The sequence below is a fragment of the Littorina saxatilis genome, linkage group LG12, assembly GCF_037325665.1.
Source record: "Littorina saxatilis isolate snail1 linkage group LG12, US_GU_Lsax_2.0, whole genome shotgun sequence".
Lineage (NCBI taxonomy): Eukaryota > Metazoa > Mollusca > Gastropoda > Littorinimorpha > Littorinidae > Littorina > Littorina saxatilis.
Window position 1 is genome coordinate 69,372,624 of NC_090256.1, and position 10,007 is coordinate 69,382,630.

At 43.0% G+C, this 10,007-nt stretch overlaps 1 protein-coding gene and 1 long non-coding RNA gene across 4 annotated transcripts in view; one reads left to right on the forward strand and one right to left on the reverse strand.

Annotated features, from left to right (window-relative positions):
• Positions 1-1,744: 1,744 nt before the first annotated feature.
• LOC138982654 (glycoprotein-N-acetylgalactosamine 3-beta-galactosyltransferase 1-like) overlaps positions 1,745-10,007 on the reverse strand; it is a 23,550-nt gene continuing 15,287 nt past the window's right edge. The window contains exons 6-9 of one of the 3 annotated variants that reach the window (XM_070355983.1): positions 6,248-6,425; positions 3,497-3,699; positions 2,340-2,542; positions 1,745-2,259 (exon numbers count right to left, since the gene is read on the reverse strand). In XM_070355983.1, the coding sequence (XP_070212084.1) occupies positions 2,351-2,542; positions 3,497-3,699; positions 6,248-6,425 (573 nt within the window). In that variant the 3' untranslated portion in view covers positions 1,745-2,259; positions 2,340-2,350. Of the gene's footprint in view, positions 2,543-3,496; positions 3,700-6,247; positions 6,426-10,007 lie in introns of all 3 variants that reach the window. The other 2 variants (XM_070355982.1, XM_070355981.1) reach the window with 2 other exon arrangements.
• Positions 6,534-9,878, forward strand: LOC138982658 (uncharacterized). Its single transcript, XR_011460919.1, has 3 exons — positions 6,534-6,921; positions 8,054-8,228; positions 8,664-9,878. It is a non-coding gene; the product is annotated as an uncharacterized lncRNA (long non-coding RNA).

A 10,007-nucleotide genomic window follows, 5' to 3' on the forward strand; every position in this document is an offset into this window, starting at 1 on the left:
CTCTTAAATTAGTATGCGAGGGTATCCACATCAAGTCTAGGGCTGTGCCCTGTGAAATAACTTGGTGACATAGGAATAAAATCTCTTGTTGCATATTTGGTCTGTTTTTGGTCCCATTTTCCAGGACTTCTAGGGAAGATTTAGAGTCAGTGCAGATTTTACCACGCCTGTGGGGGAGACAGGCATATCATTGATAAATGAAACTGCCATGAGAATAGCATACAATTCTGCTGAAAAGATTGAGATGCCATTGTTTAGTCAGTTTTAACGCTTTTCGATTTTAAGTTCTGGGATCACAAAGGCACAGACAGCCCACACTGCCGTCCGGCAGCGTCGAGCCGTCTGTGTATACTTTTAAAAAGTGGCTGTAATCTCTGTTTAATTTTTCTTTTGCTAGTGTGGCTAGAAACAGCAGATGATCTTTCTTCTTTAAATTGTGTTTACTCTTGGAGGTAATGTTTATGGGTTAAGACACATCGTGTTTTTGCTCCGTGAGAGTTGTATGTGAAACCGCAGCACAGTGACGAAGCACGTTGATTTCGAAAACGATAGTTTGATGGGCTGAGGCGGGCAGAATGTTTAGCCTACCCTTTTATGGTAGTCTGCATTATAGTGTACATAACATCAGTGTCACTTACAGATCTATACGTAGTCATCGAAGGGAAAAACCGACATTTCGAAATGAACGAAACGCGGGCCTACTCATTATTCATCATCTGTAGGTTCAACTACACTATTTAAGGCACGTGTGTGTGTGTGTGTGTGTGTGTGTGTGTGTGTGTGTGTGTGTGTGTGTGTGTGTGTGTGTGTGTGTGTGAGGTCGTGTGTGCGTGCGCGCGCGTGTGCGCGCGCGCGCGCGTGTGTGTGTGTACACGTGTGTGTGTTTGTGTGTGTGTGTTTGAAGGTGTGAGGGCATTTATGGGAAACCAATAACCATTAACTCTTGAACAAATAAACACACACACTCTCTCTCTCACACACACACACCACAACTGAAAACCTTGGTCTATATCTTTGATTGTAATACTTTTTGAATCCTCATAAATACTGTATCCTCAAACACCCCAAGAACGATATGTTCTCTCTCTCTCTCTCTCTCTCTCTCTCTCTCTCTCTCTCTCTCTTTCTCTCTCTCTCTGTCTCTCTCTCTCTCTGTCTCTCTCTCTCTCTCTGTCTGTCTCTCCCTCTCTCTGTCTGTCTCTCTCTCTCTCTGTCTCTCTCTCTCACTCTCTCTCTCTCTCTCACTCTTTGTGTCTCTGTCTCTCTCTCTAGATCTGTAAGTGACACTGATGTTATGTACACTATAATGCAGACTACCATAAAAGGGTACGCTAAACATTCTGCCCGCCTCAGCCCATCCGTCAAACTATCGTTTTCGAAATCAAAGTGCTTCGTCACTGTGCTGCGGTTTCACATACAACTCTCACGGAGCAAAAACACGATGTGTCTTAACCCCCAAACATTACCTCCAAGAGTAAACACAATTTAAAGCATATCTATGCTTATTCTTGTCACCCTCGAAAAATAAAGATTTGTCATTGTCATTGTCTCTCTCTCTCTCTCTCTCTCTCTCTCTCTCTCTCTCTCTCTCTCTCTCTCTCTCTCTCTCTCTCTCCTCTCTCCCTCTCTCTCTATCTATCTATCTCTCTCTCCCTCTTCTCTCTCTCTCTCTCTCTCTCTCTCTCTCCCATATAGACTTTCTCCCAATCCCCCAGTGTTCCCATGAAAGTCACAATCACAAGAACAAAAGCAACCCACAATTGTATTGTCAATATCACCACGTGCATGACACCCAATACAAAGTCTGTCCGTCGAATCACATGCAAATGATACCTTTGTTTCCCACAAGTCCACAAACATTGCGGATTTTTGCATGAAATGAAATATTATTGTGCAAAATCTTCTGCCCCTGTAAAGAAATACACTAAACAGTTTCGTTTTCATATCACAGCTTTTCATGGAATTGCATGTCATGTCTTGTCATTTTATGTCTTGTTATGTCATGCCATTTCATGTCTTGTCATTTCATGTTTTGCAAGTCTTGCAAAGGCTTGTCATGTCATGTGAAGTCCTGTTATGTCATGTCTTGTCATGTCTAGAAAGTCTTGTCTTGTCACGTATTGTCTTGTTATGTCATGTCTGTCATGTCTTTTTGGGTGGATCCCTGTAGATGGGCTTGATGTGCACCCTGTCTTTGGGCTGAGTGTTAAGGTGCTGGAAGCCTCGCTTGTCACGTCACGTCACGTCACGTCACGTCACGTCATGTCATGTCACGTCATGTCACGTCATGTCATGTCACGTCATGTCACGTCACGTCACGTCACGTCACGTCACGTCATGTCATGTCACGTCATGTTTTCTTAAGTGGATCCCTGTAGATGGGCTTGATGGGCACCCTGTCTTTGGGCGGGTTGTTGAGGTGCTGGAAGCCTCGCTTGACGCCGTACGCCGCCATGTGGTAGATGTAGAACTCCAACCGCTTCATCTTGGACGGGTAGATGTAGTGAAACGTGATGGCGTAGTCGCTGATACTGTGCAGACCCTGCAAGGAGAGAAGATTGTGGAGATGAGAGAATCAATATGCGGGTGGACATGGAAAAATCAATATGCGGGTACATGATGGATCGTTTATCGATGTGTTGTGGATATTGCATGTTTGGCAAGCCGTATTCACGGTACTGCTGGCTCAGCGTATTGTGTGGGGATTAGGAATAGAATCCATTGTGTGCACGCAAAACAGGGAGAAAGAAACAGGATCAAAACGTGCATGCAGACTGAACAAGAGACTTCAACGCGCGTGCAATGCAGTTTGAGGCGCTTCCGCCTTGCACACACAAAGGATATTGGAGCCGTAATGATCCAATGCGAGGCTACAGCAATTCAGTCAGTTTCTATAGTGGTTTCCTGCTTGACACAAGTTGTTTGTGTGGTCTCTTTCAACAAGCCATGCATGATTTACATAATAGTAGACCGCCAGACAGACACACACACAGCCACATCATTTCTATTTTGTGTGTGTGTAAATTTTCAGCACTGTAAACTATCATGAACAGGGCCAGGGTAAGCATTACCCGGATTGTATTTGCTGTTTGCAGGAAATAGGTGAATGTGGGTGGATTTATTTGCACCGAAGAGAGAAGGCATTCCCGTGCACCTTTCAGTCAAGAATGAATCGTGCCATTTTCCAAATACCAGTAATTCTAAGGCAGTTTTATGCACATATGTGCGAACAGTGTTAGGTACATGCTTTAGCTTAAACGTGCTTTCTGTCATACAATTCACTGTCTGCGGTTAAATCGTCTGCTTCGCGTTGCAGTTTCAGGTGTGGTCAATCACTAGACCAAGTGTCCAGCACGTATACAGGTGACGTCATAGATACACGTCTTGGCTACACGTAGTGCTTGTAGACCTCAATAAATTATTGGACATTCTTACAATTCACCATGTTACACAGACACACATTGAGAGAAACAACTGAGACTGAAATGCCACCGACCTTTTTGCCCCCGTTAGCGTCGTACTTGAAGTACCAGGGCGGGTAGCCCCCCATGATGTGAGTCTCTGGGTCGAAGCAGTGGAAGCGGGAGCGGCCCAGGGTGTCCGTGGTGTTGACCGTCTTGACCCCCAGTCTCTCCATACACTTGCCGAACTCAGCGTCCTCCGCGCCACCATCTTGCTTGCACAGCATGGGGTCCTGGCCTGGGGAGACGGGAGATCATTGATTGTCCATGCAATTGAACAATGGATGGTAAAGTTCATCTGCTCTTAGACAAACCACACTTTTTCAGCCATTGTTTTTGTATGGACAATAAATATAACATATAAAGTATCTTATGTCTTATGTTTTTCCAGGCCAAGGGATACAGAACGATATATGTATATATATATATACATGTGCATCAGTGCTGAACGAGAAACGATATCAAATCCCACAAGCAACAGAAATAAGCGGATGAAGATGTAGAGATCTAACAACCCCTACGTCAATGTACACTGAGACGCCATACAAGCGAGCGTGCCCTCTTTTCTTCTCTTTATCTTATTTTATTTTATTATTATTATTTTTTTTTGGGGGGGGGGGGGGGGGGGAGCTTCAGGCGAATTTAATAAATCTGAAGAATCTGCGGTACCTTCATCTCGACGCACACGACACTATTTGCTCTAAAACATCACACGTACGGTAATGAATGAAATCAAAGTGAGTGAATGCGCTTCAAGGCGCTGCCTCTCTCGGGTGTTGAAAACAAAAAGTAGCCAAGAAGCTCTGCCGGGCGGCGTAACGTTCATCACGTACACAAATAACGGGCGTAACTGATTAGAAATAACCCAAACACACTACAAAGAGTGCTTTTTCTTGGCCTACTCTGCGACATTTGATTTAGCTGTTAAAACACTTCCTTTTGACCGGCACGGTTGGCCTAGTGGTAAGGCGTCCGCCCCGTGATCGGGAGGTCGTGGGTTCGAACCCCGGCCGGGTCATACCTAAGACTTTAAAATTGGCAATCTAGTGGCTGCTCCGCCTGGCGTCTGGCATTATGGGGTTAGTGCTAGGACTGGTTGGTCCGGTGTCAGAATAATGTGACTGGGTGAGACATGAAGCCTGTGCTGCGACTTCCGTCTTGTGTGTGGCGCACGTTATATGTCAAAGCAGCACCGCCCTGATATGGCCCTTCGTGGTCGGCTGGGCGTTAAGCAAACAAACAAACAAACAAACAAACAAACTTCCTTTTGCAAAGTCAAGTCGCAGGGATGTCGTTAGGCGTCGTACATCGGACATAGACCGATTAAAAGGCTCACTGAATGTCCGATTCACGTCAGCCGCATGGCGGTCAGATGTCCTATCGTTTTCAACTGAGCGCGGTCATTGTCCGATAAGAACTCCATTCCTTCGGACACTGGCTCGTTAATTGATAATTTTTCTTTCATGATAGAAATCTTCAAAAAGCGACAGAGCGCTCTCGCGTACAGTTGCACTGAAATTGTACAGTACAGATCTTGCGTTTTCCTGACCGTTTGCGGTATGAGCCGTTTACGTACACCCGTTTACAGCACACCAAAGTTAGGAGTACGGGAGACAACTCCAACTGACCAAGGTTCGCGTCTGCTTTAATTTGCTTTCGGTTAGAGATGAAGCGCACGGCACTGAATTATACCACTGAAAAAAACTAAAGCCTGCCAAAGAACAACAAAAGCTGAACACGTTTGGCGTTTCAACGGCATCGTGTGCTACATTAGGGCCAAGAACATGGGAAAACACGGCTGGCAATAGCATCATTCGGGAAAATGACAGTACCAATGACAGTGTCGCTGCTGAAACTTCCACAATCACGGAAAGTAAATTTTCGAGACTTGGCAGTCTTTTAATAAGATTACCTATTCATGGCTGACCCTGTTTAGTACTTGCTGGTTAGAATTTGAAAGCAAAGAGACCATCTACATAGGCAAACTGTTTTGTTGAATATGTCAAGAAAAAGCTCTATCAGGAAATCATGCAGTCTGTGTGCCAATCAAAGTAAGACTAGGAGTGCTGGAGGTTTTGGTTTCTTTTTTGTGTGTGTCCTGTCCTAAAACAAAATTAATAAAACAATATATATTGTATATACGCACATAATGCTGGTGCATATACTGATGTGTGAGTGTGTGTGCACATGATTTTGTGTTTTGCACAACATTATAATGTCCTATTAAAATGTCTGAAAGCAGTCAGATGTCCTATTGATGCTAAAGAGCTCAGGACATTTGTCCTATAGGTATGAACTTGCGGCAACATCCCTGAAGTCATTCCTCCTGCGCAAAAGCATCATTTGTAAGGCAGAATCTTATGATATAACCTTGGAAGCGATTTGGAAACTTTTTCGCAGGTGTTATCCATTTAACAGCAAATTGTAGGGGCTAGAGTTATTTCACCTTTCTATCCGAATCTCCTGAGTGTTATCCCTTTAACAGCACATTGTAGGGGCTAGAGTTATTTCACCTTTCTGTCCGAATCTCCTGAGTGTTATCCCTTTAACAGCAAATTGTAGGAGCAAGAGTTATTTCACCTTTCTGTCCGAATCTCCCGAGTGTTATCCCTTTAACACCACATTGTAGGGGCTAGAGTTAAGTTCACCTTTTAATCAACTATTATTATATTGCTTTTAAGAGCACGTGTATATAAGCTTTGCTTGCTGTGCTCCATCTATCAATGTGATTGTATGCGGCATTGTTATTGTAATTTTCTGAATAAAATTGTACAAAGCAAGTTGACCTTTCTGTCCGAATCTCCTGAGTGCCTCCTTGCTCAGCACGTAGCCCCCGCCCCCGCTGTAGTAGCCTTGCGCCGCGATCAGCCCGAAGTGATGACCGAAGTACACCGGGTCCTTGGGGTTCTCCTCCGACAGGAAGTAGCGCAGGTTCTCCATGATCACGTACGTGTCGTCGTCCACCTTAACACCAATGTATTATGGGTCATGCAGTCACGTTCACATTTGCACCAAGAAAAAGAGAGAACAAGAAGAACAAGAAGAACAAGAATGTATTTCTCCATATAGCTACTACATTGTATTGGTTAAAGGAAAAGTCCAAGGTTTAGGGTCACTTTTGATACGTTGACCCTCTTAATTCATCAACCACAAATGCGTGTGTAAAAATGAACACAGAAATCCAAAAAGTATACTTTGACTCGTTTTTGGTTGTTCTGAATCGTTCCATCGCGCGCGCAGTCTTGGCTCATGACCTTGTGCACATACGTGTGCTACGTCACGAGCCTTGAACAACAAATATGGCCGGCTCAAGCAGTGAGGAAGACAAGTGGAATACGGACCGGTTTTCAGCCAGCCTGAGGTTTTAGCGTGCCCGTTTGAGCCTCTTCGTCGTCAAAATGCTGGCGAGGCCACAAGGAACTGCTTGAAACAGAGCCAGCATAAGCGGCAATACGAAATGGTATGTGATTCTCTTTGTTGTGATGTTGAAACACTAGTCCGTAGTCGCTACCTCGTGCATGCTAGATCGAAGTCAGGTGTGTTTTTCACAGATCAGTTGATGTGCTTCCACAGATCTGTAAGCATGTAAAGATTATGGATTTATGCTATTATTTCAGGCATCTGGTGTTGTTTATTTTCCTATCTTTAATCAAGGATTTCGTCCTTGAACTGCCCAGTTTAGAATAAATGCTTCCACAGTGATGTTCACACGCGACTATCCTTATTTTCTCTTTCTGAGTAATTCTTCAGTCACACAACGAAACATGTAGACATCAAGTTAACATTGCGCAAAGCCTGTTTCTTGCGGACAAAACTGCAATTATCCTGGTATTTTTATTTGCGACAGTAAGACACTACATGACATCGACACCACTAAACAGTGAAACTTTTTTGAAATGGCGGTGGGCTGCTTTCATGTGCTAATACTAGATCTAATAGTGATCCTGACATTTTTCTTGCGAAACGGTCAAAGGGAAGTAATAAATGAATTTAGTTTTTTTTAAACGAGCACACGTGATTTCCGATCTCAAACTAGATCTGAAATCATAAGATTTTCTGAGCAGTGGCGAAACGCTGATGGCGTGATATCGCAAGCCGTTTTGGAAGCAAATAAGCACTGTCAGTGTCAGACATATGCTGAAACACGATTACAGCAGTTCAAACTTTTTGATTATTGATTTTTAGGAGTACGCAATATCGGACAGTCACACTACAAAAAGACAATGCGTTAGTGCATAGATCGGTATTCTCAAACGTCACGAACACTGAACAGACAGTACGTTGCTACTATATATTTTACTGTATTAACAAAACCTCACAGTCCCATTAAAAATGTGTGGTGTGTGCCAAAAAGCAACCATATGAGATTCAGTCAGTGGGACCCTGAATCTACCTGGGGTTAAATCGGGTTATTGACTCTCATTGCATGAATTTTTAAACTGAATATATACATGTACTACTGTTCGTGTTGTTTTTGTGATCCACTGCAATTTATGTGTATATCTTAGAATCTCAAGGTAATTTTTGAACGGGGCATACAGATGATGCATTTTGCCATGATCACAGAGTGATACGTGTATTTTGCTTATCAGGTGTCAGTGCAGAAACTCCAAGAGGGAACAAAATTCAAATATCTGGAAAACCTGGATGAGGAGATAGACACCCTAACAGCACATCCTCCTATGTTTGCTCGGACATATACTACCTTCAAACTGCATACTATGCGTACACACAGGAATATGGACGACTCAACATTGATCAAAATGGGTAAGTAACACAACACAAACAGATGATTTCCATTATGATAGATTTATTTATCTGAAACTGAAAGTAAAATTGACAACAGAGTGTACAATTTGTTTTCAAATACGAAAATATCACATTGGGTTAAAAAAAAACACACCATCATATATCATTAAAACTATTCTTTATTTCTAAACACATACATATCAGCATAGTTTATTCATGTAAACATCCTCATTTCGGTTCCCAGTCTATCTGAAATCAAGGTAAGATATGCCAAAAAAATAGCGATCACACAGTGCTTCAGCATGAATTTGAAAACCTGCTCTACGTCACATAGACACAGCGTGTCTTATGATTCTATCCACCCTCTCCAAACAAACACGTACACGTTTTCTCTGGTACGAATGTCTTAAAAGCTCAAACTAAGCTGCTGTTTTATTCTGTCTTGCTTTGCAGGAAATACAGGCACGTCGCTTACCCATAACAGGCAGCTGGTGCGCTAGCGAGTGGGGTTTCTAGGCAGAAGCATCAGAGTACCATTACCAACCTGTGCAGTCAAAACAATCAGAAATACTTTCCCAAACGGATGAAGAGTGGGGTTCAAACTCCCTGAGCTACAGAAGGCTGAAATATACTTTTACAAATCGTGTGACTGTGTTGAACTAGTATCTTTGGTTGAACAGATTCCTGCGTGGTTTGAAGATACTGAGTTGTCACGTGGTCCGGTGCATGGTTCACATTCTGCAACATTTTGTTCCAGACTTTTTCCACTGTTGGTGTACTCCAGCATCAGGTAGTCAGTCCATGAGCCGGTCAGCATAGCTTGTGTCCAGTATTTTCCGTTTGCCTGTTGCCTGAAACATGGTTTTGGGGAAGTAACTAACGATCTCTGCACACATTTTAACATGTGAATAAGAACAGAAAAGTTTGTCAAAAGTATACATAGTTTAATTTGCATTTACTTCAAGACCAGACTTTCTTCTCGTTCATTATTTCTTCATAAAGATTCTGGAAATTAACAAAATGTTTCCCCCTATCAAGGCCTCCTAACTTTTGTTTAAATGCAGGTCGGTTTTTTGTCATCTGTGCATTACTACCTCTTGCCACCCGTGCGGTCATTGCCACCAGGTATCTCAACAATCAAACCGTCAAAACAGGCTTAAAGGCACGTCCTTTTTCAAAACAGGATTGCTCACTACACAGATCTGCGAAGACTTTTACATGGAGAAAAAATCTCTTGACTTGAACATATACCAGGAATAAACATCCTGACTGGTTTTTGGAGCTGGATTTTTTAGGGAATGTTTTACACGTGTGGCGTTTAAGAAAATAATTCATAAAATTCTACATTCGCAAAGAGAGTACCCATACTGTTGCAGAGTGTTGAGTTCTGGTATTTTTCAAAACGGAAGGATGGCCACATCCCATGTAAAAGCCTGGTAAGATTTGAGATTTTGAACCCAATCGTTTACACGGGAAGGGCTGTCGAAGGGCTGTCCATTTAAGAGGAGGCATCCATGCCTGGATGAGAAATACACTGATAACACAGAAAAAGCACGAGTTTAACCTGCATATTCACAAAACTGGTTCAGAGGTCCGGCAAAGGGAACACATGTTAGTTACTTTAAAAGAACATCACGAAGACCTAATTATTAAATTAAGTAGATGTGCAACGCCAAGGCACTGCATACCCCAGCGAAAGACAAACCTCTCTCTCTCTCTCTCTCTCTCTCTCTCTCTCTCTCTCTCTCTCTCTCTCTCTCTCTCTCTCAAACACACACACACACACGAACACACACA